Source organism: Syngnathoides biaculeatus, chromosome 2 (genome assembly GCF_019802595.1).
Source record: "Syngnathoides biaculeatus isolate LvHL_M chromosome 2, ASM1980259v1, whole genome shotgun sequence".
Classification (NCBI taxonomy): domain Eukaryota; kingdom Metazoa; phylum Chordata; class Actinopteri; order Syngnathiformes; family Syngnathidae; genus Syngnathoides; species Syngnathoides biaculeatus.
In genome coordinates, this window is record NC_084641.1 from 22301496 (window position 1) to 22328367 (window position 26872).

General features: G+C 41.8%; 4 protein-coding genes across 7 annotated transcripts; 2 read left to right on the forward strand and 2 right to left on the reverse strand.

Moving 5' to 3' along the window:
* The first annotated feature begins 908 nt into the window (after nucleotides 1–908).
* LOC133511992 (rho-related GTP-binding protein RhoA-C-like) lies at nucleotides 909–7906 on the forward strand. 2 transcript variants are annotated; one of them, XM_061841163.1, is made up of 5 exons: nucleotides 909–1352; nucleotides 3402–3557; nucleotides 4353–4473; nucleotides 4557–4687; nucleotides 7366–7906. In XM_061841163.1, exons 2-5 carry the CDS (start codon nucleotides 3402–3404, stop codon nucleotides 7537–7539), a joined length of 582 nt encoding a protein of 193 aa, XP_061697147.1. In that variant the 5' UTR covers nucleotides 909–1352; the 3' UTR covers nucleotides 7540–7906. The 2 variants fall into 2 exon arrangements, with proteins under 2 accessions (XP_061697147.1, XP_061697156.1); XM_061841172.1 differs by having other exon boundaries at nucleotides 909–1347.
* Nucleotides 7907–8040: 134 nt separating this feature from the next.
* tpk2 (thiamin pyrophosphokinase 2) lies at nucleotides 8041–13505 on the reverse strand. Its single transcript, XM_061841138.1, has 8 exons — nucleotides 13366–13505; nucleotides 13053–13294; nucleotides 11659–11722; nucleotides 11450–11577; nucleotides 10794–10912; nucleotides 9022–9154; nucleotides 8802–8898; nucleotides 8041–8717 (listed from the first exon to the last, which is right to left on the reverse strand). The coding sequence occupies exons 1-8, from the start codon at nucleotides 13433–13435 to the stop codon at nucleotides 8671–8673; spliced, it is 900 nt and encodes a 299-aa protein (XP_061697122.1). The 5' UTR covers nucleotides 13436–13505; the 3' UTR covers nucleotides 8041–8670.
* Nucleotides 13506–13530: 25 nt separating this feature from the next.
* gmeb2 (glucocorticoid modulatory element binding protein 2) lies at nucleotides 13531–23392 on the forward strand. 3 transcript variants are annotated; one of them, XM_061841119.1, is made up of 10 exons: nucleotides 13531–13654; nucleotides 15446–15589; nucleotides 15685–15767; nucleotides 16788–16912; nucleotides 18071–18174; nucleotides 18376–18533; nucleotides 19448–19510; nucleotides 19617–19754; nucleotides 19854–19976; nucleotides 21952–23392. In XM_061841119.1, the coding sequence occupies exons 2-10, from the start codon at nucleotides 15447–15449 to the stop codon at nucleotides 22566–22568; spliced, it is 1554 nt and encodes a 517-aa protein (XP_061697103.1). In that variant the 5' UTR covers nucleotides 13531–13654; nucleotide 15446; the 3' UTR covers nucleotides 22569–23392. The 3 variants fall into 3 exon arrangements, with proteins under 3 accessions (XP_061697103.1, XP_061697095.1, XP_061697111.1); XM_061841111.1 differs by lacking the exon at nucleotides 13531–13654 and adding an exon at nucleotides 13688–14036; XM_061841127.1 differs by lacking the exon at nucleotides 13531–13654 and adding an exon at nucleotides 14377–14513.
* A 928-nt stretch (nucleotides 23393–24320) lies between these two features.
* On the reverse strand, nucleotides 24321–26176 carry pdyn (prodynorphin). The gene is made up of 3 exons (XM_061841151.1): nucleotides 26036–26176; nucleotides 25733–25869; nucleotides 24321–25036 (listed from the first exon to the last, which is right to left on the reverse strand). The coding sequence occupies exons 2-3, from the start codon at nucleotides 25853–25855 to the stop codon at nucleotides 24494–24496; spliced, it is 666 nt and encodes a 221-aa protein (XP_061697135.1). The 5' UTR covers nucleotides 25856–25869; nucleotides 26036–26176; the 3' UTR covers nucleotides 24321–24493.
* Nucleotides 26177–26872: the final 696 nt, after the last annotated feature.

Genomic DNA, 26872 nt, shown 5'->3' on the forward strand with positions numbered 1-26872 from the left:
AAGGCAAATCATGCCTATCAACTTCCATGATTTTTGTGGTAATGTGGAGCAAAATTTAAAATTGTCATATATGTCATATGATAAAGTTGAGACATTGCAAGCATTTTTTTTTGTGGTACCAAACATGAATAATAGTTGAAAACCCCATTACACTTGATTTCTGATTTAAAACTAGTTCATAAATTTATTCCGTAAATATGAGGCGAAAAAATTTCATGGATTCACAGTCATAACGGCCCTCTGAGGGAAATTGTAACTACAATGTGGCCCGCGACAAAAATGATTTTGACACCCCTGGTGTACATTTTAACCCTATTCAAATACTCAGACACGTTTAAAAAATATTGTAGTGCTTCACAGTGTTTTTTGCCATGGTTTTTACACTGCATGCAACCAACCCTTTTCTTTTTTTTTTTTAAATCCAGCGGCACGGTGGAGCTGCTGTTGAGCGTCGGCCTCACAGTTCTGAAGCGCGGGGTTCAAATCCCGACCCGTCCTGTGCGGAGTTTGCATGTTCGCCCCGTGCCTGCGTGGGTTTTCTCCGGGCACTCCGGTTTCCTCCCACATCCCAAAAACATGTATTCATTGGAGACTAAACTGCCTGTAAGTGTGAATGTGTGTGCGAATGGTTGTTTGTCTATGTGTGCCCGCGCGATTGGGTCAGGTCAGGGTGTAACCCTGCCTCTTGTCCGACGATAGCTGGGATAGACCCCAGTAGTCCCGGGACCCTTGTGAGGATAAGTGGCTCACAAAATGGATGTATTCTCACTGCTAGTACGGCAGCGCTGTAGAATTCTCGGCAAACCGGCATGCCTACGCGACGGCCATGTTGGAAAGGTCGGTGTTCCCTTTCAAGGCAATGCATGGACCCGGAAATAAACTCAGCGTCGACGTTCGCACGGAGCTCAAAATGGTCGTGTTGTAACATTATGCACATACAGAACTGTATATTTTAATTATACTGTATGTCAGAAGAGATAGACGTAGGCTACGATGAATTTAGAAATGTAGTTCATAAGTACTTCATGTTCAGATGTATTGAGGACTGAAATTGTTTTAGTTTTGCGCGAATCGGGGATGACGAAGACACTTTAGGTTTATTTGTTAAATACACACGGAGGCCCAAAATCCAGCACAGCAATTGGAGAGAATGGCTATTTAAAACGTCAGATGCCAAGCGCCATAAAACGACTCAAATCAGATCGCTAAAATGTTGTCTCCCAAAACACTTTTTGGAGGCGGGGCCGGTAGACGGGTACGCGGTTTCCCATTGGCTCAAAGTATGCATGATGATGACGCAACCGTCAAACGCTTGAGGAACTGATAAACCTCGACAGGAAAACCAAAGTAAGGCGAGTATTTCGATCAAGGCGTCTTACGACACGTTCTGCTATCTTCTGTAACATATTTATATTTATATACATATTTCTTTGTTGCTCGTGATGTATCTAAGAAGCCGCGAGAAGTTACAGAACATAAACTGTTGGTTGGCAAGAGACCTGTCAAAATAAGCTAGCTGTTAGCCGCAAGCTATCAGCTACGTTCTTGTTTGCGACAAGTAGGAGCCCTATTAAAACTGCAGTAGTCTCATTAGGCCTTTCGCTGTGTTGAAAATTCGACTGCGTGGCAGAGCAATAATCCATAGTTGAGTTACGAATCGGTCGCTGAATCGATGCAAGTGTACTTGTAAGAAACACCAATAATTCACGTTAACATCAGTTAACCATCAGCATGAGACACTAACATCATTTTAGAAGAAATTCCTGTTTCTAGTCACCGTCCCGCTTACTTTTAATACAAATAAATCAAATGAGGTGAGCATCCATCTACTCAAGCAGCAACACAGTTCATCTGGTTCCTCCTCTCCCAAGCAGCATAGCTGCATCATGATTTGGGCCTTATGAAATGTAATAACATCATAACGAAAATATTTACTACCTGACTTTTCACACGTACAGCACAGACAAGAACAACAACCTTGTCTGCTTTCTGTTGGCGGTCCTTTTGAAAATTTTTTACCGGTACCCTTGTACCAACATGCTCTGGATTTCATTCTATTATACACTATTCCATGCATATTTGCACATCCACTGTTCACAATTACAGTATTGTTTCATTAAAAAAAAAGAACCTATCAGGAGCTATTTGCTGATGATACAACCTTTTTGCAGTTTGTGTGGACTTTCTGAAATGTCCAAAGATGACACAAAATGCTTCCATAGCCAAATTTTGAAACACTACATCTTGGCAGAGAGACTTCGTATGTCAGGGTAGAGCTAAGTTTAACATCGGTTGTTGTGGAAGTTCTGGAGAACTGTGCAGACACACTTCTGGTGCATTCCCCCCGCCCCCACATTATTCAAACATCTATAAGCAGTTGGTTGTTAAGCGTAATGTAAAATAAGTTCGTAAAACTGTTTGGGAAATAATAGTTTGCGGTATATTTTTATTTATTTTGAATAATAATATGGGCAATTACAAAAAAATATTCAAGGGATGCATCAAATACTTATTACTATTGGTGGGAAATTTTTCTATCCATTCATCCATCCATCTTCTTTTACCGCTTATCCTCACGAGGGTCGGGGGGAGTGCTGGAGCCTATCCCCCGCTGTCAACGGGCAGGAGGCGGGGTACACCCTGAACCGGTTTCCAGCCAACCCCAGGGCGGATGGAGACAGACACCAGTCGCACTCACAATCACACCTTGGGGCAATTTTGAGTCTCCAATTAATGTTGCATGTTTTTGGGAAGTGGGAGGAAACGGGAGTGCCAAGAGAAAATCCCCGCAGGAACGGTGAGAACATGCAAACTCCACACAGGCGGGGCTGGAATCGAATCCGGGTCCTCAGAACTGTGAGCCCAACTCTTTACCAGCTGAGTCACCGCGCTGCCTCTTTTTTTACTCCTAGAAGGCAATAGTTTTGCGTGAGGTGGCATGTTGGGCGACTGGTTCGAGCGTCTGAATCACAGTTCTGAGGATTGGGGTTCAAAACCCGGCCTTGGCTGTGTGGCGTTTGCATGTTCTCCCTGGGCCTGTGTGAGTGTTCTCTTGGCAATCTGGTTTTCAGTTTTTTTCCTACATCCCATCAACACGCACGGTAGCTTGGTCTGAATGTGAGGCCGACTGGTTGTTTGTCTAACTGTGACAGAGAGAGAGAAAGCATCTCAAGGGAGTGGCAACTTTCTTTCAGTCCAGTTGTAATGTTTTGTACATGTAGTGATTAAGCGTACACTGAGGAACATAACAATCAATTTAGCGCTGCTCTATTGACACTCCTTAAACAGTTATAGTTTGCAGGAAAACCGATCATAGAAGTAGAATGTAAAAAAATAATGCCAGTCTGTCTGACTCATTACATTTATTAATCTTAATCCCTTTTTTTGTCTTTTCCCTTCAGATGGCTGCAATCCGAAAGAAACTAGTAATAGTTGGCGATGGCGCATGTGGCAAGACATGTCTCCTCATCGTGTTCAGCAAGGATCAGTTCCCTGAGGTGTATGTGCCAACAGTGTTTGAAAACTATGTGGCGGATATCGAAGTGGACAATAAACAGGTAATTCTCACTGGTTTTCCTCGCAGCAAAACTTGATCGGAGAAAAAGGTCGACTTTCTAATACATATCAGTACTGGCCATTAAGTATAAATATTTTTTCCTTGTCACACTTATTTTTTAAAGGTAAAAAGGTGGTCACTTTGTGACCGTCTTTAAAAGTGGCTTGTTAATTCCAGGGTTAACATTTTAAATGGAGTTACCTTACCATGACATCATTGATTACATCCATCCCTCCATCCATCCATTTTCTTAGCCACTTTATCCTCACGAGGGTCGCGGGGATTGCCGAGCTCAACAACGATTTATAGTTTTGTCAAAGGTTTTGTCCTTACCTGACTCTTTTGACTCTCTTCAGCTATCTAATTTATGTTTTTGAGTCCCACTTTGTGAAGCATCCTCAAAAATGTACATTATCCAGCCGTCCATTTTCTTCCTCAACTTATCCTCACAAGGGTCGGGGGAGTGTCGGAGCCAATCCAGGCTGCCATTGGGCAGGAGGCAGGGTACACCCTGGACTGGTCGCCAGCCAATCGCAGGGCACAACGAGACAAACAGCCGCACTCACAATCACACCTAGGGGCAATTTAGCGTGTCCAATTAATGTTGCATGTTTTTGGGATGTGGGAGGAAACCGGAGTGCCCAGAGAAATCCCACGCGGGCACGGGGAGAACATGCAAACTCCACACAGGCGTGTCCGGAATTGAACCTGGGACCTCAGAACTGTGAGGCCAATGCTTTCCATCTGAGCCGCCATGCCACCCTCATTGATTACAGTTTTATAAAAATATTTTCAGGTAGAGTTGGCTCTTTGGGACACCGCAGGTCAGGAGGATTATGACCGCCTGCGACCTCTCTCTTATCCAGACACGGACGTCATCCTTATGTGCTTCTCCGTTGATAGTCCTGATAGTTTAGGTGAGACTTCCTCCCATGATATTCTTGTATGTCGCGCTTCTCTTCGATGTTCGACACAAAGTTTTTATTTATTTATGCTGCAGAGAACATCCCTGAGAAGTGGACACCTGAGGTCAAGCACTTTTGTCCCAATGTGCCCATCATTCTGGTGGGAAACAAGAAGGACCTGCGCAACGATGATCTCACACGCCGAGAACTGGCAAAGATGAAACAGGTGATTGAAAAGGATAATGTGTTGACGTTGTGCAGCAGTTATTCTAATATATATTACTGTTCTGTCAGTTCGACCATTCGTAATAAACCCAAATGATAAAACAGTCCCGATAATAATATTTATAATGCAGTGTAACCTCAAATGTTGGGTATAACTGACGCTGATTGACGGTCAAAATAGAGCTTCTCATTGTATTTGGAATCATTTGATCCAATGGAAAGCATTATTTAATTAGAAACTATGCAATTAAGAAATTAGAACATTTTCCACAATCTAAAATATTTGAAATTCAACAAATTGAGGTAGCGTGTACATGAACAACTGCCCAATTATTTTTTATCATGATTTCAAACTAAATTTTGAAGTGACAATATTTAGTTTGAGTCAGCTATATTCAGGTTTTCATGGGACGTTTATGGCCCCTGCAGCACATTATGAAGATATAACCCATTCCTGTTTGAAACATCATACTATGATATGATTTGCTTAGTGCACAGGTGTCAAACTCAAGGCCCGGGGGCCAGATTCGGCCTGCCTCATGATTTTATGTGGCCCGCGTAGCCAAATCTGGAGTTTCCATTTCCAAGTTTCTTGTTAAAATCTGTTCCAAAATTTCCAATTGTCTTATATCATAAATTATGAACTTGAGATATTACAAGCTTATTTGTGTTACCAAACAATAGTTGAAAAAGACATTAACCTTCATTTCTGATTCCAAAACTGCTTCATAAATTGATGATATAAATATGATGAAACGATTAAACATTTTTATTGTTTCACAGTCAAAACGGCCCTCTGAGGTAAACCCAAACTACAACGTTTGGCACTCCTGGCTTAGTGGATCCACCTTGTTTGTAGACTTAGGTTCTTCCCACCCCCCAAAACTCACACAGAAGCACAACACATTCTGCGGACTCCCACTATTTGCGGTGCGGCCTGGTCTCCGTCCCCCGCCAGTTGTTAAAATCTGCAGATAATTCACGGTCATCATAATTGCATTGAGAATTATTTAACCCTCCACCCCAAAATTCTTTGAGAAGCAGTGACAAATGATTTTGCGGGTAATTCCCGCTCCAAAAAGAAAAATAACAAGGAAAAGGTTATTTTCTACACAAAAATTTGAAAACAAATCTGCAAATTGTTGAATCATCGGGTGTTGAACATTGAATATGCGGGGTCCTCTGTTTCTTAAATATCATATCTTCTCTGTCTGCTCATTTTTACTTAATTCAACGAAGAATTTACCGTAATTCCCGGCCTACAGAGCGCACTTGGTTATAAGCCTTACCCAGTACATTTGTAAAGGAAATACCATTTGGTACATACATAGGCTGCAGCCGTGTAAAACCCGCAAGTGCCCACATTGAAACCCACATTGAAACACGAGATATTTACAGAGAAAGACGGTAAAGAAAGTTTAACGCTAGCGCTGCCGCGCTGATGCCGGCGCACTAATGATAATGCTAGCGCCCGCGTCGACGCTAACAGGGATGGTTAAAAAAAACATACTGGTAAAAATCACTGAGACACGGCAGTAACACACTAGCGCAGCGCTAACAGGGCCGGACCTGTAAAAGTCACTTCCTCTGCACATATATTTGGTCTCACTCTTACCTTTTCCGCTTGAGTGCCCCCTTGCGGCCGTTAGAAAAAAAAAAAATGCCCAAATTAGCTGCATCACCGCATAAACTGCAAGTTTGAAAGTGTGTGGAAAAAAGTCGCGGCTTATCGGCCGGAAATTACAATACTAAAAATATGGGGGGGGGGGGGGTGGCCACTTTTAGGTCTTTTCACCCACCAGCCCCCATTCTTGCCTGCTTTATTTACTAACAAAACCACATAGTAAATATAAGGCAACCACAAAGTAAATATTTAATTTAACATCATGTACTGTACAAAAGCTACAAAACAAACTTTGATCATAAACTTCATTTACATCAGCGGGGGGAAACACATTTTTTGTCACAGGCCACCTTGTTGTGAGGGGTTGCCTCGGAGGGCTGCTAGGACGGTGAACTCATAAATGTATAATCATCTTATATAGTTACATATACACAAAAAATTGATGGATAACTAGTTTTGAAATCTGAAGTGAGTAAAACTTTGTTCAACTCTATTATTTCATTTATTTCAAAAGGGTTTTGGTAAAAAAAAAAAAAAAAATATTATTTCTCAACACTATTATAAATTGAGACAATTTGTATTTTTTGATATTCTAGCAAAAATCAGCCGGGATACATGATTTGGTTTGGCGGGCCACAGAAAATGATGGATCTGGTCCCCAGGCCTTGAATTTTACATTTGTAATCTACACGTGGAGTTGTGATTCAATCTGGATTCATTTTTGTGCATCTTGGCTGTCTGCACTGAACACAGTAGCACCAGGTTACAGAAGATATCTTCTGGACTGTCATTGCTACTTTGTTCCGAAAAAGCAGCTCAATACTACCAGAGTACTAATACTCTCGTTAATGTCACAAAAAAGTACTTTTGACTTAAAATGTGCCCGCTATAATGAGGTCCTCTTGATCAGTGTTGTTTTTGCCATTTAAGTCACAGTTGAACAGTTTCACAAATCACAGAGTGTAAAGTGGCGCACGTGAGAACACGGCCCAAAAGATATAAGACAGAACCACGTTTTTTTCAGGTTTTAATCCATTTTGTCATCTGGTTAACAGGAACCTGTGAAGTCAGAGGAAGGGAGAGAAATGGCAAACCGAATCTGTGCCTTTGGATATTTGGAGTGCTCAGCGAAGACCAAGGACGGTGTGAGGGAGGTGTTTGAAATGGCCACTAGGGCAGCACTGCAGGCCAAGAGAAGAGGCAAAAAAAGCATATGTCTTCTGCTATAAAGTACCGGATCATACAAGAAAGAAATTATAAGGGGAACCAAACAAGGCTGAGAAAAGCTAGCTCATTGTTCTGATATGACTGTTTTGTTACCAAAAGGGGCCAATTTAAAAGAGTTGAAAATATCAAACAGGCCAAAGGGGTGACAGTTAAGTAATGTAAAAAGGGAGTATTTACATTCAAGTCCAATATTATAACAAATACAGTATATTTGTTTGACCAGAATGTATTCTTTTTCATTCCTTTCCAGAGATACAAATGGTTACATGCAGACTAGCATTTCTTTTTAATCAACTTTTTGTATTAAATTCTTCTTAATCTACATTTTGTACAACAATTTACCCAAAATAAATGCTTCAATTTATTCAATTGGATTGGACACTGGCTTTTATTAAGGAATATTATGTCTATTATTGACCTGGTGGCTTTTGTGGTGGAGTTATTGCTAGTGTGTGTGATGAAGAGTCACAATTTAAGCGCATCATTTAAGAAGCTGCGATGCTATTTATGAATAGTTTTTTATTCTGTATATCCATTCATTGGCCTGGCTGCTTTAGCTTGTGACAAAGATGGATGTTTACCGCTAACAATTTGTAATACTTGTGCTATTACTGTGGGTAAAGAAATGAGCCTTTCCAGCTATCTTTGGGGGAGAGGCGGGCTACACCCTGAAATGGTTGTGAGGATAAGCGGCAAAAAAAAAAAAAATGGAAGGATGGATATTTAAAAAAAAAAAAAAAAAAAAAAAAAAAAAAGAGTATTCACAAACACATTAATGCCTACAAGGATTTTAAGGCTTCAATACAAGCTACCATGCATGTTTTTGGGATGTGGGAAGAAACCGGAGTACCTGGAGACAACATGCAAATGCCACACAGGCGGGGCTGGGATTTGAACTCCGGTCATCAGAACTGTGAGGCAGATATAAGACAATTGAAGATTTTTTTTTTTTTTTAAGAATACAATAAAATGAAACAAAAACAAGACACAGACATTAGCGTATTAACACAACTTGGTTAACTCATTTTGGTGGGGAAAAAGAACTAAATCTGTAAAACATATCCATGGAGTTAAAAATGGCCTGTTGATTACAAATCCTGTCCACCTGAAATAAATTTAAAAGTACTGTAGTTCTATAATGCTTGATGGAGGCCGGACACAAACTCCTGGTAAAAGGGTTCTGAGAAGACAAGATCCACATGATTTCAATTGAGCAAGTCAGCAGATTGGATCTGTATGAACCGCCTTCAAAAATGTAACTAACCTCTGTCAGGCTCAATAAAAGCATGTCTAATGAGAAAGTCCAAGACCACCATAGCAGAGTTGGGCTTGAAATCTTCAGTGACCAGTAGTTCCTTCACCTAAAACATAGAACATTCAAAAAAAAATATATGTCTAAAGTCTTTATGTGCTGGTTCTTTTAGGGTAGGCCTTTAAGAACATGGTGCATTCTGGGAAATAGCAGTCACGAGTCATGTTCTCACCTTTTCGATAGGCAGGAGGTAGAATTCCTGCACTTCTCCATCCCCGACTCTGGGCTTGAAGGCAGTAGGAAGTTCCAAATCAAAGATGAACTGAGTTTCTGAAAAGACCCCCTCGCCGTCTTCATAGGTGTAGCTAGTGAACAGTTTCTCAGTCAGTGCTGCTCATGTGCTTTCAATATCAGCAAGTCGTTTGTAGGCTAAACGGACCACATCATTACTCTGTTCAAAGTTAAGGTCACACTTTTTTCTTCTTCTCCATTTTCTGAAACAATTTATGGTGAATATTTTTTTTAAAACAATTACTAGCAATTTCTCAAATTTTGCTATTTGGAGTTAACCTGCCGTCCACCCTCAGTATTTTTCAGCTTTATAGGGTTGAGGTCACAGGATGATTGTTCTCACTGTAACGTTGTATGTGATGCTGCACAGGGTCAATTGCTGGCCACTACCCTCATACCCCGGCCATGCCCAGTCCAAAGCCTGGATAAAAAAAAAAATCATCCATCCATTCATCCATTTTCTGAGCCGGTTATCCTCAGGGAGTACTGGAGCCAATCCCAGCTGTCATCGGGCAGGAGGCGGGGTACACCCTGAACTGGTTGCCGGCCAACCGCAGGGCACACAGAGACGGACACACAGTCGCACTCACAATCACACCTAGGGCCAATTTAGAGTGTCCAATTAATGCATGCTTTTGGGATGTGGGAGGAAACCGGAGTTCCCGGAGAAAACCCACGAAGCCACGGGGAGAACATGCAAACTCCACACCGGTGAAGCTGGGGTTTGAAACCCGGTCCTCAGAACTGTGAGGCTAACGCTCTACAGCTGCGCCTCTGGTTAAAAAACAAAACAAGAAAAAGGTCGTTTCCATCCAGAGTAAAAACCATGCCAAACAAATCATACTCGGTGTAGCGACCCCTAAAGGGACAAGACAAAAGGCGCAATAATAAAGTACAGATAGCAAAGTTATTATTGGCAATCTTTTTTTACAGCGTAGGATTCTGTGTTGCCTTGCATGAGGATTATTTTACTGGGTACCATGGCAGGAAATGGTTTGTTAAAAACTACACATTTTGCAGAGGCCGTTTTCACTCCGGTGGGAACCCAATGGGGAACTTTATCCCTTAAAATGGAGAGCTGGTGTAGACTCTCATAGTGCCTAACAGCTTTTAGGAGTCTGGGGTAAGTGAGGGATGACTACCAATTACTGTATTTCAACCCAAAACACATGGGACATGGTGGCCATTCCCGGGCCATCCGGAACTTCATCCATCCGGACAATCCAAAGTCGCGTGATCGGTACACAAAACTCTTTGAAAATTTTTCTTCATGTATTTGATGCTTTCTGCTCGTCGGTGGCTTTTTAACAGCTGCTCTTTTAATAGGATGCCTTTGCCTCACAGAAAAAAATATTCAACAGTTGAACATTTTCTTAATCATTCTTTATCTTTATCATTATTCATAAAAGCTTGACTGACTTAATAATGTGAAAAAAAAATCCTTGAGTAATATTTCTTTAACTAGGCTTATTTGGGAAAGTAATTATGCAACTTGTCTGAGTTTCATATCACAGATGTAAATAAACAGACATTTGCAAAAAAATGTTGTGTAATTTGAATTTAAATGCTGTATCCATAATAATTGGGAACATTGAGCAGTGTTTCAAACAATGCACTTGATTACTCACATTTCACGAACAGTAACAGTTGTAGCTTAATCGATAAAAGTATCTCATTTCGATTAATTGACATTCTGAAAAGGTCTTAACGTACCTTACTGTGGATACAGGGCGGGCCATTTCTGCAAGTGCTTGTGGGATGCATGCCTCTTCCTGACATTCTTTTACTAGCGTGTGTTTGATGCTAAAACCAGCAGCCAGACCGCCGGCTGCCTTCAAAAACAAAAGGCCAAACTATTGAATCCCTCAACAGTATGTAAATCACTTTTTACAAAAAAAAAAAAGTCTCTACAGTCATTGGTTGATCTCCACGTCAATCACACCCACAAAACTGGTTATGTCACTCGTTGCAGTGGGATTTTTGTTCTGGAGAAATTGTTTTTTTGACTAATTATGTAGAATTTTATAATTTCATCACCGGTCAAGAAATTCAGTCCTCACAGCCGATTTGTCCCAGTTCAGACCCTCCTGAGGGGAGTTTATATATCTTCCGTGTCCTTTAAATTGTCCGTAGGTATAAATGGAGATAGTTCTATTTGTGACAAGTCCGGAATGGCCTCACAACCAAAGTAAACTTGGATAGGCGCTTGCTCACGTGACCAATTAATGAAAGACAAGCACCAAAGAAAATTGATAAATGAATGAATTAATACAAATAGTGAATGAATGGATGAATACATTTTCACATGTAGTGAACTGCAAACCAGGTGTGTTCATTTGGGCTGAAAGTTGTGATCCTTTCGTGCTCACCAAGTTGTCGAGTAGTCCAGGATAGGTCTGCTTGGTCGGGGAGCGCCGCGCTAGCCACATGAAGACTTCGCCGCTCTTAACGGTGTAACCATTGATATGGACTCCATAGCGCTTCACCCCAAAAAGACCTTTTGAACAAATGGAAAAAACAACACAAAATGAACATTAGACGGGACACATGCAGTGATGGGACTGCACGGGTGACTTACTGGTAGCTGCTCTTTCCATCCACATCAGTGGAGGGTCTGAGAATTTGTCCATCACGTTATACCTCTGAGAGAAGAGAACGTATCAACCAATTAATAGTTGGGCTACAATCGGGTCAAATAGTGGAGCACAGATTCCAAAGTAAACATGGTGAAGGGGCGTTGATGCGCCACACAAATGGAGTCCGTTGCCAACAGAAGTGATGTCAGCCCCAAAACTTTTTCCCTTATGCTTTTTAGAGCGTTTGCGCTTTAAATGATTGTACTCTATGCTGATTTAGTTGTTCTTTTATTTTTCCTCTTTGTTTTAAATGTTTAATTAGTTTTTTTCCTTGTGTATGAAATGCATAATTTATTTAAATAAGAAATTCGAATGGCATATAAGACTCTAAACCCAAAGCTCGTCCACCTACGTCATAAAATCACGTGACTTTTGTTTACCTCGCCTTATTGCCGGTCAAGCTAAGCATTGTTCAATGCTAAGTCGGTTGGAGACGACACGGAAATATGTCTTGTAGCACGATGCTCGGAGTCTTGTCCGATACCATCAGACATTTAGAAGGTGAAAATAAATGACGGTACATGGAAAAATTAGATAAAGTCGGCATAGAGGACCCGTATTTAATGCCGAAATAGATGTTTTCGCTGATAAGAAATTGGACTATTATCCAGCTTCCGCTTGTCTTGGACAACTAGATATACACATGGATCTGGTCAGATTTACACGGAAAATTTTGAAAGCGTAGAAAAGTCTGGACGCATACGAATACTTTGTTGCTGGATATGTTCTAATCAGGAATAAATCCCACATAACGACGGTTTTAACGGCTTGTGAAAGCAAAAGCGTGTTTGGCGACACGTTAACCTTTGCCGGAATCCATCGATCTTTTCAGATAGTATTCAATACAAATACTAATATTTGAATAAATGACCCCTGGTTTTACACAAATTCGCATTCATTAACTATGATTAAGAAAAGAAAAAATAGAGGACGTCGTCGTCTCCATGGAACGTACACGGAAACAATTACGGTAACACAACCTCTGTAAACCCTTGCGACACGCATTGTTCTCAAACGAGCCAATTTGGTATTATAAATACTTTTTGCTAATTTGAGATTAAGAAGAATAATTCCTACACAGGCGTGTGTGCATTTTGGTTGGGCACCACCCATCACGTTTAATTGCCGAAATCCATTGATATTTTCTGGTCTTTTCAGATGGTATTCCACAAAATGATCTCTTTGAATATCTGTCTCGTATGTTGTGACAATCAACAGCACAACAGGTCTCGGGTATTGTAAACATTGTCCTCCAGTGTCGAGCAGTTTTGTTTGACCGGCAATATGGCGCCGTGAAAATGCTGACGTCACGTGCACGAGCTCGAGTGCGTCTCACCTCATTTCTCCAACCTTTTAGGCAGCGCAGTGAAGGATCGCGTCTCAGGTTGGACAGAACAGCGTCCACTGCTTGGGACCTTTTGTCGTACGAGTCCAGGCTGCTGCACAGCGAAAGTGCGCCCCCGTGAGGCGACCTGAAGACATCGCCGTAGCTCGCCAACAGCGAGGCTACGTGCGGCACAATCCAGCCAACTTTGATTCCGTCGATCTCAAAACGAAGACAGTTGGCACGACAGGAGCCTACGGACGACATTTTGTCAGTCACTTGCATTCCGGCCCAGTTCAACGCAACATAACGTCAAGCATTTTACCTGGCAAATAAAAGTTATTCATTCGGTGGAGGAGCTGGAGTACTTTATCTGACCAGAGAGCGTTAGCCATGGCAAACCGCAAGTAGGCTCAGGTGCCACACAAGTGAAAACTTGAAAAAAGACAAATGTCCACCGGCTTCCTTGTCATCTTCTTCTGTGTGGTTTCACTGCGGTTGCAAACGGCTGGCTATCATCGCATTTGCGCCATCCATTGATCTGGAATGTAAAACAAGAGAGGTCGGCGTTTAAATCCTCAATGTAAAATGTGTTAGCAACGCAAGCACAGCTGGTAATGTCAACATTTTTGACGCATATTCTCCAAAGTGCATTCCTAAATGTCAAATAGCAAGGAAATTCAATCTGATATTTCGACAGTAGGTGGCGATAGGCAGCTATACTGTTAGGTTTTGTACTCCATGAATGTGGCAAAGTAGGAGCGTCATCTGCGCACAGCTAATGGACATTGAGGAAGTCGCAGGAAGATGGAACTTTGGATTTCAAGCGTAGTCAAAGTATTTAGTGACTTTATCATGTTAGGTGGAAATCAGCTCACTGCACTTACGTGTTGTTTATCCGCCACGACTAAATAATCAGGAAAGTTTGTAGCGACCATTGTGCTAACGTTAGCAACCGCGCAGCTAGGCATCTGCTAAAAATCAGTGATACACAAGGTAAGCTATATTTAAGGTAACACCATTTAATAGTGATGCATTTTAGCTGCCGTGCACCCCTTTACCTGCTAATGACTGGCACGGCAGTTGTTTTGAGCGTACTCCATCATTAGAATAAAAAATAAATCGTTCACCGAATGATTCATGTGCTTCCTCTTAGTTTCAATTCATAACTCAGCCCCAAGGAGGTTCACGTTGTGTCAACACGTTCCCGGACCGACGACGTGTTGTTGGCACGTGTTGCAAATTAGGAAATGGGGAGAGATTAAGAAAAAAAAAAAAAGAACAGAAAAATATCAAGTTAAGTTTTTATTAATCACTTATCTATGTCTCAGCAACAGCACCAACATCCGGTTTAGGTCGTGACCGCGTCCCCTCGACATTCTACAAAGTTGGAATTGAAGTCGGAATTCGACTCCACCGGGTCGGAGAACGTCGCGGACACCAGCTCACCTTTACAGTATTGTCATCTGTCGCGTAATACGTTTAAATTATTATATTATATTATTGAGCGTAAGCAGACCGGGAAATTGATGGAGGGATCGTTATTAAACAGAGAACATTTATAATAGCCTTAGATTAAGAGGATATGTATGCTTACATCCCCGCGACCCTTGTGAGCATAACAGGCTAAGAAAATAGATGGATGGATGTTTATGTACAGATCATTCCCCCCCAAAATTACAATGTCATGGAAAAGTTTATTTCCATAATTCCATTCAAAAGTTAAGATTTAAAATAATTTCAAGTATTTGTTTATTTTTACATGATTTGATCATCCAGCTCATAAAATCAACAAAATCAGGAATTAAAAAAAATACTGTGAAGACACCATTATGTACTCATAAGTTTTTGTAAAAAAATTGGGTCACATTAAGTCAACATTTATGCACACTCGCCTTTTTGTGAAAATTGTCATTTTGACTTGAAAATGGGCCATTTACGTGAATTGTATAGATCCGATGAATTTTTCCTGGTGGTGGTGGGGGGTTGCTGTCACCATTGTTTTATACTCTTTGAACACTGGTAAATGTACTTTTACTTTGTTACAATGATCACTCACTACTTTTATTTATCAATTATTACATACTAATCAACCATTTCACACGTAATACTCCCGCATTGGGTGCTGTTTCCAGCAGTCTAATTTAAGCGCTAGTGACATTTAAGCCTGACGTCTACATTTTGATGAGCAAAAACAACAGCTTTCGTGTATTGTAGTAATTGTCTGGTGCTGTCTGCCCAATTGTGGATACAGTATTTAAAAACAAGGCAAACATACCCAGTGGTGCTACAATACCTCAGAAGCTGGAAACGTTTCTTAATCAGTGTTGTGCAACTTTGATCTCACGTCTATCTGTCTGCCGATCGATCTTAATCTGTAATTACTTCATCCTCAAATTATGCAGCATGGCCTCATCCGAAGTGAAAATGCAGGAAATGAGCGAGGTCGTGATTGTCACAATGTCGGAGGAAGCCGTCGAAGGCCTCTCCTCTGTGGTGGAGGAGGAGAAAGCAGTCCTGGTGACCACGCAGCTCAGCCACGAGCATGGGTTTGTACCAACACGATGAAATGCTGGATCCCGTTGCGTCATTTTGCTTCATTTTTATGTTGTTTTTTTTTCCTTTTTTTTTTTTGTCGTTCCAGGGAGCAGATCCTCACAGTCACTCAAGTAGAACCCGATGACACGAGTAAAACAGATTCCTTGTGCAATGAAGAAGCAGTCATTGGTAAAGAAACTTCACATTTTCTGTCCAATGTTATGCACATTTTGCCGTTTGGAGCAGCAACACCATTTCCTTTTAGATAGTTTATTTTATTATTTTCATACACATAATTAGTCTAGCACTGCAGCAGAAAGTTGGTTTGTTGGTTACAAAGTCAGAATGTTTAAAGAACTTGCAACCTTTCAATTTGATTTGTGTTCAAGGTAGTGCTGAGCGATATATCAAGAAGTGTGATAAGAGCAATATTTTATGGTATTACTGCTTGATCAGGGGGAAAAAAATTCTCAAGTATTGGTCTTCTATCTTTTTTTATTGGCTTTATTTATAGTTCACTGCATTTTATTTTGTCCACATGACACATTCCTTCCCCGTGTCTTACTCTTTTTAATTTCTGGCAGACTAAGCATGTTTGAGTCCATTTTTGCAATCCATGTTTAATTGATGAACAGCTACAACAGAACCAAACCCCAAGAGATGCATTATAATAACAAATATTGAATCCATAATTCGTTAACCGTTTCAACTTTTGCGTAGTGATTGTTCCGCAGTTGAACAGTATGCAGAATTCTTTTTGACTTTTTGCACAATATTCTGCAATAACTGCCCCGTTCTAATGTTCTTGAAATACTTAATATGCAAATTTAGAAAAAATATTGTGGAAGTGGCGGCATGGCACGGATACTGTAGTTTGAAATACCTTCAGGAAAAAGTCATTTATTTCTTTGGTATTTCTATGATTGTTAAATAAGCCTTTGGCTTTATAATGTAAATCAGTTTGATCTGGTCCAATTTTATATATTGATATATATTAATCCAATAACAAGCCATTTTGAGTATCGATGGGGTGAATAAAGCGTGATACCAAATTTCGGCCTTATCATCCAGCACTAGTTCAAGGACAACAATGGGAGCACGTTTAAGAATAATGTAGTTGTAACTTTGATTTTCGAAAGAAAAATTCTTTCAAGTTATCATAGAAATTATGTTTTGACTTTTTGAGTTTGATCCCATCTCTGCTTGCAGTGAAATTAACGGATGAGGTAGACGTGGAGGCTGATGTGTTCTATCCCATCACTTGCGGAGATGCCACAGCCACGCTGGTGTGGAAGAAGTTTGTCTGCCCCGGGATTAATGTGAAATGTGTTCAGGTACATTTTAGCCAAATGCTCGTGCATTCTTTCATTTACAAGTCATTCACCGTAGTTATTATAATATTGAAGGAAAAAAAATGTTTTAGCTACATTAAAACGTATGAATAACTTGAGTGTGTGAACGCACAGGACAGTGTTTATGTACAAGTGCACACTTTTTTCCTTAAAGGTCTACCGGCATCCCAATATACATTGTAAAATTGATATTGCTATGAAAATTACATTACATAATCTCTGTACGAGACTTCCATCCGTTATTCGTGAACGTAGCTCAGTCTTCAGTCTTTGTTTTTTTTTTTAAATGTGAGAAAGACTTTTCATATGTGTCGGTAGAACCAAACATTGTCAGTACACCAATACTCACACGGCGCAGTGTGTGGTATGTGACGGGATGTGCGTTACAAGTTTTCACAATCAGCTGGTCTGAAAGTTGACACCCCCCCCCTCCCCATTTCTCCCCACTTATGTGCGCTTGCCGATAGAGGCATGTCTTTATGTAAAAAAAAAAAATTCCGGTGGTGGGCAGCGCAAAAGCACGCTGTCATTATAAACCACATTGATAGGCTGCGTAAGGACTGAAACATTTGTAATGATGAGCGTACCCCTTTAAGAGCGGAGGAGGGGGCGGTGCAAGGTAAACAAGGAAGAAGAGTGTGTGGCCGTCATTGGAGGCCTTGCAGCAGGTCGTTGTGAGAGAAAGTTACATGTGGTGCAAATATGTTAAAAATAAATGTCAAGCTGAAGTCTTTTTTTTTTTTTTTTTTTTGGGCTACGCAGTCCCACGATCGACCAGAACTTCCTTGCGTTCACCCCTGCTGTATAAAGTATGTCGTTATGAGGGCTCTGCGAGCCATACGCGACCCCCAAAAGAGCCAGGTGTGGCTCGCGAGCCATAGGTTCCGGACCCCTGCCTTAGAATAATATTTTGGAGATAGCGGGGCTGATTATTGCTATGCGTTTACCCCACTAAAATGGTCAAGGTTATGAAGGTGAGAGTTCACTTTTGTTCCACTTTTGGAACTCAAATCCGTATGCTAAGTATTTTACAGACTCAAATACCGCAGTTGACACCATATTTTTGGACACGGTTGGTGTGGATGAATTTTGGATTCAGGAAATATTCTTCAACTAATGCTTATGTGTTGTCAACTCCAGTTTAATGATCAGCTCATCAGCCCAAAGGAGTTTGTCTGCCTCGCAGGCAAGTCCACATTGAAGGACTGGAAAAGAGCCATCAGACTCAATGGCACCATGCTCAGGTGAGATAATTAATATTATAATCTGTTATTAGAGTATTCATTCTGTGAGGGCAAATCTATTATCAATTAATTCCTACTAGTTTACGTGTTTGCAAAATTAACGAAGTGCGTCAAGGACATCAGAGAAATATCAATCACGTGTCCTCAATCAGGTTTATGAACTCCAAAGACAACATGTCACCAAAAGTTTTTATTCCTCAGAAAGATCATGGACTCTGGAGAGCTGGAATTCTACCATCACGCAAAAATCTGCTCCAACACCTGCCGCAGCACCAAGATCGATCTCTTGGGAAATAAAGTGGCCACCAGCTCGGATCAGTCTGCCGACTTGGCTGCTGCCACCTCATCCACTGCTTACGGTATGTAAATGAGCCTCCACAATGTGTGTGTGTGTGATGTTCTATTATTACAGTCTATCTACCCTCTCGTGCCTTTTCTTTCTATACCTTCAAAAACACCTCAAACACAGAATTCATTGTACTGTGTATACACTTTCAAACTTGAACCTGGTGGCTGTCTTTCCATTTATTGTTTGTATAGAAAGGTGCTTTTGTTCCTGTTTGTTGGGCTTTGGTGGTGCATCATGCCCCACCTGTCCACAAAGCTTAGTGAAAACAAGTACAAGAGATTTTCCACAAACCTGCTAACTCACTCGCTCACACACCAACATCCATCCATTTTCTTAGCCGCTTATCCTCACGAGGGTCACGGGAGTGTTGGAGCCTATCTCACCTGTCAACAGGCAGAAGGCGGGGTACACCCTGAACCGGTTGCCAGCCAATCACAGGGCACATAGAGACAAACAGCCGCACTCACAATCACACCTAGGGGCAATTTAGAGTGTCAAATTAATGTTGCATGTTTTTGGGATGTGGGAGGAAACCGGAGTGCCCGGAGAAAAAAAACTCATACAGGCACGGGGAGAACATGAAAACTCCACACAGGGAGGGCTGGAATTGAACCCGGGTCCTCAGAACTGTGAGGCCAATGCTTTCCAACTGAGTCACCGTGCCGTCAGTATTTCTACAGTCTCCAATAATTTGTTTCTATATTTTTGTTGCAGGTCTTTGGTCATTTTGCTGTTCTCATTTGTGGGATTGTAAATCTGGCCGATTATAGATTTCTCGCCCGCTTCTGTTACCTTTGGCTGTGGGGGCCCCTAATTTCTCGTTGTGCTGTGTTCATAATTGTTTTCATTTTAATCTGAATAAAAAGGAAAGCAAAAAAGTAGAGGTGCTGGTTTACCCAACACTGTGTTTTGTTTCCATGATAGCGAATGGAGAACCCTCTCCAGAGGCGTCATCAGAACCTTCAGAGTGGGTCACAGCCGTTGGAGGTGATTCTGAATCTTCACGCTCCAAAAGATTTTATGAATAAATTGCAGTTGAACATGACGACAACCGATTGCCGTACACTCTGTTTACACGGATTTGTGTCTGTAGAGGATGCTGTGTCATTCTGGCGTGCTGTGAAAGACGCGGGACTCCTGGAGGAGGTGATTGAGGACTTCCAGAAGGAGCTCCAAGAGGTCCTAAAGGGGCTACACGAAAGAGTGTGTGAGCCATCACTTCAGGTCAAAGGTTAGAATGTATTTAAGTCTGCCGTGGCTTGAACTGCGCCATTCAGCCCGCTTTAATAACAACCATCTGACATTTAACACAGATTTGTTTTTTTGTCAGATGCTGCTTTGCTCAACAGCATAGTGCACAACTTTGGAATGCTGGATCTGGTGAAGAAGGTTCTGAGCAGTCATAAGAGCCAGATGGACCATTACAGAGAGCAGTACACCAACAGCCTCGCCGGTCAGTCTATTTAACAGCCAAAAATTGTGTACTGAGATTGCTTGTGTATAATGTGCTCTTGAGTATGAGATGCACCCCCGCAATTGACCCTTCAACCTCTGTATAAGATGCACGCTCGATTTGGTCCTATCCATGGTTAAAAAATGAAGTATTGGCTGAATTTTATTAGGTTTATATTCTGTTGGGCGACACGATTGCTGACCGTTAAGCACATCTGCCCCGGGTTCAAATCCGGTGTGATGGTCTGAGCGCACCCGGTGCTAAAAGGTGCTTGGCCCTTGGGGAACATTTTTTTTTTTTGGGTCAGGACTTAAAAAAATTTACTTTCAATTTTTGTCAGAATTTTGTTCACAGATATCACCAGAATGCACCACAGCCATTCATTTTTTCAACCCCCCCAGCCAGACTTCACACTTTCATTGCTCGCATTTGTATTGTCAAGAAAGTCCACTTTCATCTTTAATACATGTGTATATCTTTTTATCAACTTTTGTTTTAATGTTAGGCTATGTTAGCTCCCTCAATGAAGGGGAACTATGAGACTGGGTGATTTCCCAGTAAGCGTCTGCTGCGTACCCAGAGTTCCCCTGTTAGTAACACATGCGCATTAATCACAGGGGGACTTTTCAGCACGGGGGAGCGCTCAGACCGTCACACTGGCCTCACCTGTATGGAGTTACATGTTCTTCCTGTGGCTGAGTGAGTTTTCTCTTGATCCAGGCAGTTAAGATTTGCCAGTGTGGCGAATATGGACAATATTTGGTTCGCCACATCTTGTTTCAGTTAGCCTTTGGCAAGTTGGCGACTGGGCAGCACCAACCCTGACGAAATCTCTCGTCTTTGTAGTTGATTTAATTGACAGGGATGAGAATTTTGCGCGGATCTGTATACGGCATTGCTATCTGTTTGCATTAAATTTGGTGTTTATAATAACGACAACATTCCCATTTCCAGCAGCATTTTGGTGGTATTTCGTCTGTATTTTCACGGTGATGTTAACATTTCATAGAGAAGCATTCTGTTTACTATGGCATAGTTCTAACTTATAGACATACGTACGCATATGTTTGCACGTTTGCCAATATGGCGAAAGTCTTGGAGCAAAAAAGATGAAGATCGTGCCAGGGAAATTGGTAAAAACCACAGGGTAAAAAAACAGTTTCAGATGGGCATGGCTTGAAAGAAAGTGTAACCGTGCAGATAGGAACGAAAACAGTATCAACGTCTAACCGAACACATAGAAAAAGTGGACATTCCCGGCAAAGCGCTGTGCACTCTGTGTTCCGATTGGAGCAAAAAATATCAAGGAGAATATCCAAACCAGGAAACACAAAGGTAAGTTGGATCTTAGTTTCGCAAATATTATATAATTGACAACTGTTAATAAGATTAGGCCTATCTTTAGCACTGGCCCTGTAGATCACGCATTTTATCGCTAAGTTTTATATTTCGTGATCTTTCTCTCTCCCTCCCTCTCTCCCTCTCTCGCTGTATAAATATATAAACAAATTACTTGTGTACTTATTTCTAAAGTATAAGTTGTAAGTGGAGTAGCCCATTTGATATAAATTTCACTCAGTCTACATTTTTATGTCTGAAGTTTGGCAAAATTATTTTGGTTCTTTGGACTCATAATTTAAGTATTCAAAATGTTATGATTGCCCTGTATTTACACTGTTAGAAGTAACCAGATGTCAGCATTTAACAGTGTGTTTTGTAAAAAAATTTAATGCCCAAAGGGGGGGGGGGGGCACACCCGCCTTCGAACCCCCCCAGACAGGTGTTTTTCCAAATTGGTCATTCTCATCCCTGAATTGAATATGCGTAGGTTGAAAAGGATTTGAAGATCATGCTAATCTGTTTTTATTTGCCTTTTAAACAATGTCCCATCCTCATTGGAATTAACCTTTAATACTTTCAATTGTTGCAAAAAGAAACTATTATTGTTCACCTCAAAACCGGTGTTCACCCACAGCTCTGGAGCAGCAGTGTGATGAGCACAGAAAGCGAGCCAGGGAGCTGAAGAGTAAATCTCAACACCTGAACAACGTCCTGATGAACTTTACCCCCGGACCCAAAGCTCCAGCACCCAAACGCTGCCGGATGAGCCGCGCCGTCTCCACCCCGGCCTCCATAAGCCCCGCGCCTGCGCCGGTCACGCTGCCTCTAAACCAGCTGAGCGCCGTGCCGCTCGCCAAGCTGTTGACTGTGACGGGGGCGCCGGCTGCCCAAAACCTGGGGAGCTACACGCTTCTGACCTCACCGCTCAATGGCTCAGAGCTGGTGGCCGACGCTTCCAACCTGACCGTGCTGTCCACGCTGGCGGGTCAAGAGGCGACGTCCCCAGAGAACGGCGCCGTCGTCTCTTCGACCTTTGTCAAAATGGTCACCCCTCAGTTCCAGTTGGTGACGCTGCCCTCCACGATGCAGGGCCTGGCCGCCGCGCAGCCAGTCGACACCATTGCCGTGGTGGACGCCACGGCGACAACTGCAGATGTTTTCCTACAGGGTGTCCAAGCTGGTGAGAATGGAGAAGGTCAGCACAATGAGGTCAGAGGGGATGACATGCAGCAGCTGGTGGAGCAGCAATGATGGCAAATTAGGATTTCATTTGTTTCCAGGACACGTTTTTTTGGGGGGACGGTATCTAAAACCATATCAGTATTGCGCATGTTCTAATTAATTTAGAGCATTTATGGTAGATGGTGAAAAGGAATACACATAGACGCCCACATATATACGGCTCAACATTCGTGAATTTGCAAATTTGTGGATTTTTTTTTCATTTTTATTTTTTACTGGCCTAAAAAAAACAAACAAAAAAAAAAAAACACTTTTCCCTATGTCAAAATGTAAAAAAAACAAAAAAACGTGTGAGTGTATATAAGGATTTCAAAGCCTTTTTGGGACGGCATTAATTTCTCACAAATTTTCACCATTCACGGCAGGGCTCAGTTACGAGCGCTTGCTAACGGTGGGGGTTCTCTGAAAAAAAAAAAAAAAGGCTGTTTATATTTGTCATTGTTCACCAGATAACAGGGCAATGTTACCAAGGGTTGCGATTATGTATTGTAACGTTTGAGCACCCTCGATTAGCTTCCATCACCTTTCGGCGATATTGGGAGTCAGAACTGAAAAAGTGCCTCATGTATGTAATTTCCTTGTAATGTATCAAGTCACATGCCAAGGAAAAAAAAAAAAAAGGATACAAACAGCGGACGTCCTACCGGTCTTTCCTGTGTTGTGTTCCTCTTGGCGGATTTTTTTGAGTGGATATGTTGCCATGCTGCAAAGATGAACAGAATGTTTCAAATATTTCACTTTTTCTTTGATCATATGAATTGCTCATCAAATGTTACTCCTTTGAGCTCCACATGAAATATTTGATTTGGATAATGTAATTTGTGTAAGAAATGCTTTTGCGTGTATTACATATAAAAGGTATGCCTCACCTATTTTGATGACAGCTGGAGTGTGGGCTAATGCATAATTTATGATTTTTGTTTTCTTAGCCAAGTTGCGATGAATGGTTTATAACAGTATTTGGAACAGTCAATTATCATAAAATCAAGTGGGATTCAATTAATTCAACTTGCCAATGCTGCTTAAACTTTCAGTTCAGTTACATGTCACAAAATGTGATCATATCTGATCAGAAAGAGATGAAACTTGTTTTAGGATGATGTCCAACCTTGCATTAAACATTTTATTAGAATTTGGTTCCCCCCCCCTCAAAAAAAAAAAAAAAACAAACCAGTACCGGTAGTATTTTTTTTTAATTGCAGCATAGATTATTTTAATGAAGTGTCACACATGGTAAATTCTAATACATTTTTTTTAAACGCTAATAATTGAGGTTGCTCACAGGAAGTGCACACATCCAAACAAACCGGTTTGTAATCTTGGGACGCTTGAAGGCGGTCACTTGTTATGCGTTTGCATGGCCACAAGATGGCGTTACATACCTCGGCAACCTGGATCCATGAAATTAATAAACAAGACTGTACAGTAAAAAAAAAAAAGTGACCATTGAGAGCAGTGTGACGTGGATAAATGGCTTTCCTCAGGATTGTGGAGAGTGCTGGGGTCTCACACATTTATCTATCAAGAATGTTTTAGGAATGACATGAGCCCACCCGAAAGTTCTTTTATATTTTGTACTTTTCTGCCCCCCATTTTTAAAACTAGGGACGAATCAGTTAAAATAAAAAAAAACTCTTGTCAATATCCTTGGCATCATCACTGGTGACAGTGCCTAATGTAAAGAGTTACATCTGTCCAAGGTTATTAGTGTAGAATAAATTGTATTTTTATCGTGTTTACCAAGATGGAGAAAAGTTGCAGTCTCAGTTGTATTCATGGTTTTATTAAACACGCCACAGCTTGGAATTCAACGACGAGGGGCACAGACGAAAACAAAACAAAAAAGGAATCGAGTACAGCAGGCAATGATCGAGGCTTAAATAGAAGATGAAGTTGAGCTGCAGGACGCGAGCGTTCATTGTGCCCCGCTCACTTCATCTTGTTTCTGGACTGAGGTCGTCGTAGTAAGACGAGAGAGGCTCCTCCGCGGAGCGCGCCGAGATCTTGAAGTGACGACGGAGGAAGCCTCCGTAACGCTTGTCCCACTTGATGTTGTTGAGTTTGGGTCGGATCCTCCTCATGAAGCCGCCGTAGCGCTTCTGGAGCTCTTCGGGCTCCCCGGGCTGGCTTCTCTTGGACTTGGGGCCAAACTTGCGCAAAAAGCCGCCGTAGCGTTTGACGAGATCGTAGCCGCCGAGCACGTTCCCCTCCCGGGCGTCGTCCGCTCCTCCATCCCCCGCCTGCGTCTTCAACAAGTCGGCCACTTTCTCCGCGACGTGCTTGTCCCGCCAAGGGGAGGACAGCAGCTCCCTGGCGGTTTGGTCCAGCGTCTTCACGAAGGGCACGTCGGCTTGTTTGCTGCCCCCCTCTTCGTCCTCCTCCTCCTCCTGCGCCTTCTCACCTTCGCGTCTCATGTCCTCCAGCCCCGGAGCATCCTCACACAACCCCGGCTCATCCTGACACAACACCCCGCACCACTGCGAACACACCCACGGACAATTATGACACTCCAATAAGAGTGAAAAACAACAACAAAGGCAAAAAAAAAAAAAAAACATGGAGAAAAAAAACCCGGAACCTTTCTGGTATTTCCCAAAATAATAACTACCTTCAAATAAATCCTTTATTTATATCATTAGTAATTTTACGGTGATATTTTTTCCCCTCAAAGTCATGCACTACAGATTTATGAATGCGAATAATGCCAGAGAAGAGAAATGTAACACTAAAATAAGAACATAATTTCCAACAGAGTAAATTAAAAGAAATAACAATGAAACCACAATGAAGGTGTCAGTTACTATAAATAACATATGAAAGTGGAAAGATTGGATCGCCTTTATGTTATTATTGGTCCAATACTGTGGAAAAGTTGCACATTGCAGATGTAGGACATGATATACTTTACAAAATAAAGCAACGCAATGTACAGTAGCGCAATAGTGCAAATTTGTAAAAGCAAGTATTGTGCAAACACTGTCACTTTTGGAGTTTTTCAAGTTTTATCAATAGACAGGTAGGCTATTCGCCTCATGAAATAAAAATGAATGTACGGGTGTGAGGCGAGCTCGAGCCGAAAAGCACAGTGCGAATGGTGAAAACACACTTAAAAAAGGTCATTGAGTGAGAAGTTGCAGAATAGTCCCCCAAACCCCCCACCCCCATCTTCTTACCAGGCTACTGTAGGTGTTGCCGGGCTTGAGAATGTACTGCAAGCATTTGTGACACTGCGAAGAGCAATGTGTGTGCATGGAGGAGGGCAAGCTCAGCATCAGCACCAGGACATACCACTCCATCCTTCAGCAGATTCCTGACATCGTACATATGAAGCAAAAGTGCCAAGTTAGAGCTGAATGATAAATAACGCTGTGATTAAGGCAAATCTCACGATTTTGTGGTCCAAATGCAGAAGAGTGTATATATGTGGTTGTAAAAATATCATAAAAAGAACGACAAAAGTTTCTGATGACCCGTACCTCAGGAGTTGATCAAATGTGCAGGGTTGCAGCCACCCTCAAATGCCAGGACGCGTTCCTCCCTCTGACTCCGGCGCTTGTTTTCTCCTCTTTGCCTCTCTTTTTATTAGAGCGATCGCGACAGTGTCACCGCATGCACATCAACGCAGTTCCCCAACGCACCAATGAGAGAGAACTGCGGTGCGTGATTATGCTTGGGGAGTTTCTGACACCCACGCACACAAAAGTGGACAAGGAGGAGAAGGATAAGGGATGGGGCAACCACGCATTTAGAGTAACATGATTAAAAACCCAAATTTTGTTTCTCTTTTGAGTGTACTTTGCACTGTGTCAGTTTAACATTTTCATTGGAAGTGTAGTGATTCACATGCAGTAGTTGACATCGACTGACCATCCATCCATCCATTTTCTATCCTGCTCATGGGTTCCGGGGAGCTTGAGACGGCACGTCGGACCGGTCACGGGTCACATTTAGAGACACACAATCATCCACACTCACGGTCCCGCCATCGCTGAGTGGGAACGGAACTCACGCTGCGACTTAGGTGAAGTAAGGTGAGTGAACCACTATACCATCAAAGACTCGAGCCTTCACTCCGAGCATCATAAATGGTGTTGAAAATGACCATCTCTAAAAATCACCAACTTATTCTTGGGAACAGTCTTGAGATTTGTTTGCGTTTGACGTACATGTTGTCTTTTGAGTCGAGATTCTATTGGAAAATAAATGAGTTAACCGTAAATGAACGTTGGACTTACTGATGGTGAAGTGCTAAACTGGCTGCGGAAGTTCAGTGACAGCGAGTGGAAGTCTGCCTCTATGTTTGCCCTGTGATT

Bases quoted from the DNA above. Each gene is read 5' to 3' on its own strand.
- tpk2 (XM_061841138.1), bottom strand. From the start codon at position 13,435: ATGGCTAACGCTCTCTGGTCAGATAAAGTACTCCAGCTCCTCCACCGA. The intron at 10,913-11,449 runs GTGAGCACGAAA...TTGTTTTTGAAG, and splicing joins CTGGACTACTCGACAACTTG to GCAGCCGGCGGTCTGGCTGC. The intron at 9,155-10,793 runs GTACGTTAAGAC...ACTGTTCACTAG, and splicing joins CGCCCTGTATCCACAGTAAG to CTACACCTATGAAGACGGCG.
- LOC133511992 (XM_061841163.1), top strand. From the start codon at position 3,402: ATGGCTGCAATCCGAAAGAAACTAGTAATAGTTGGCGATGGCGCATGT. The intron at 4,474-4,556 runs GTGAGACTTCCT...TTTATGCTGCAG, and splicing joins TGATAGTCCTGATAGTTTAG to AGAACATCCCTGAGAAGTGG. The intron at 4,688-7,365 runs GTGATTGAAAAG...TCTGGTTAACAG, and splicing joins AACTGGCAAAGATGAAACAG to GAACCTGTGAAGTCAGAGGA.
- pdyn (XM_061841151.1), bottom strand. From the start codon at position 25,855: ATGGAGTGGTATGTCCTGGTGCTGATGCTGAGCTTGCCCTCCTCCATG. The intron at 25,037-25,732 runs GTAAGAAGATGG...GTGTGTTCGCAG, and splicing joins GCAACACCTACAGTAGCCTG to TGGTGCGGGGTGTTGTGTCA.
- gmeb2 (XM_061841119.1), top strand. From the start codon at position 15,447: ATGGCCTCATCCGAAGTGAAAATGCAGGAAATGAGCGAGGTCGTGATT. The intron at 15,590-15,684 runs GTTTGTACCAAC...TTGTCGTTCCAG, and splicing joins CAGCTCAGCCACGAGCATGG to GGAGCAGATCCTCACAGTCA. The intron at 19,755-19,853 runs GTTAGAATGTAT...TTTTTTTGTCAG, and splicing joins GCCATCACTTCAGGTCAAAG to ATGCTGCTTTGCTCAACAGC.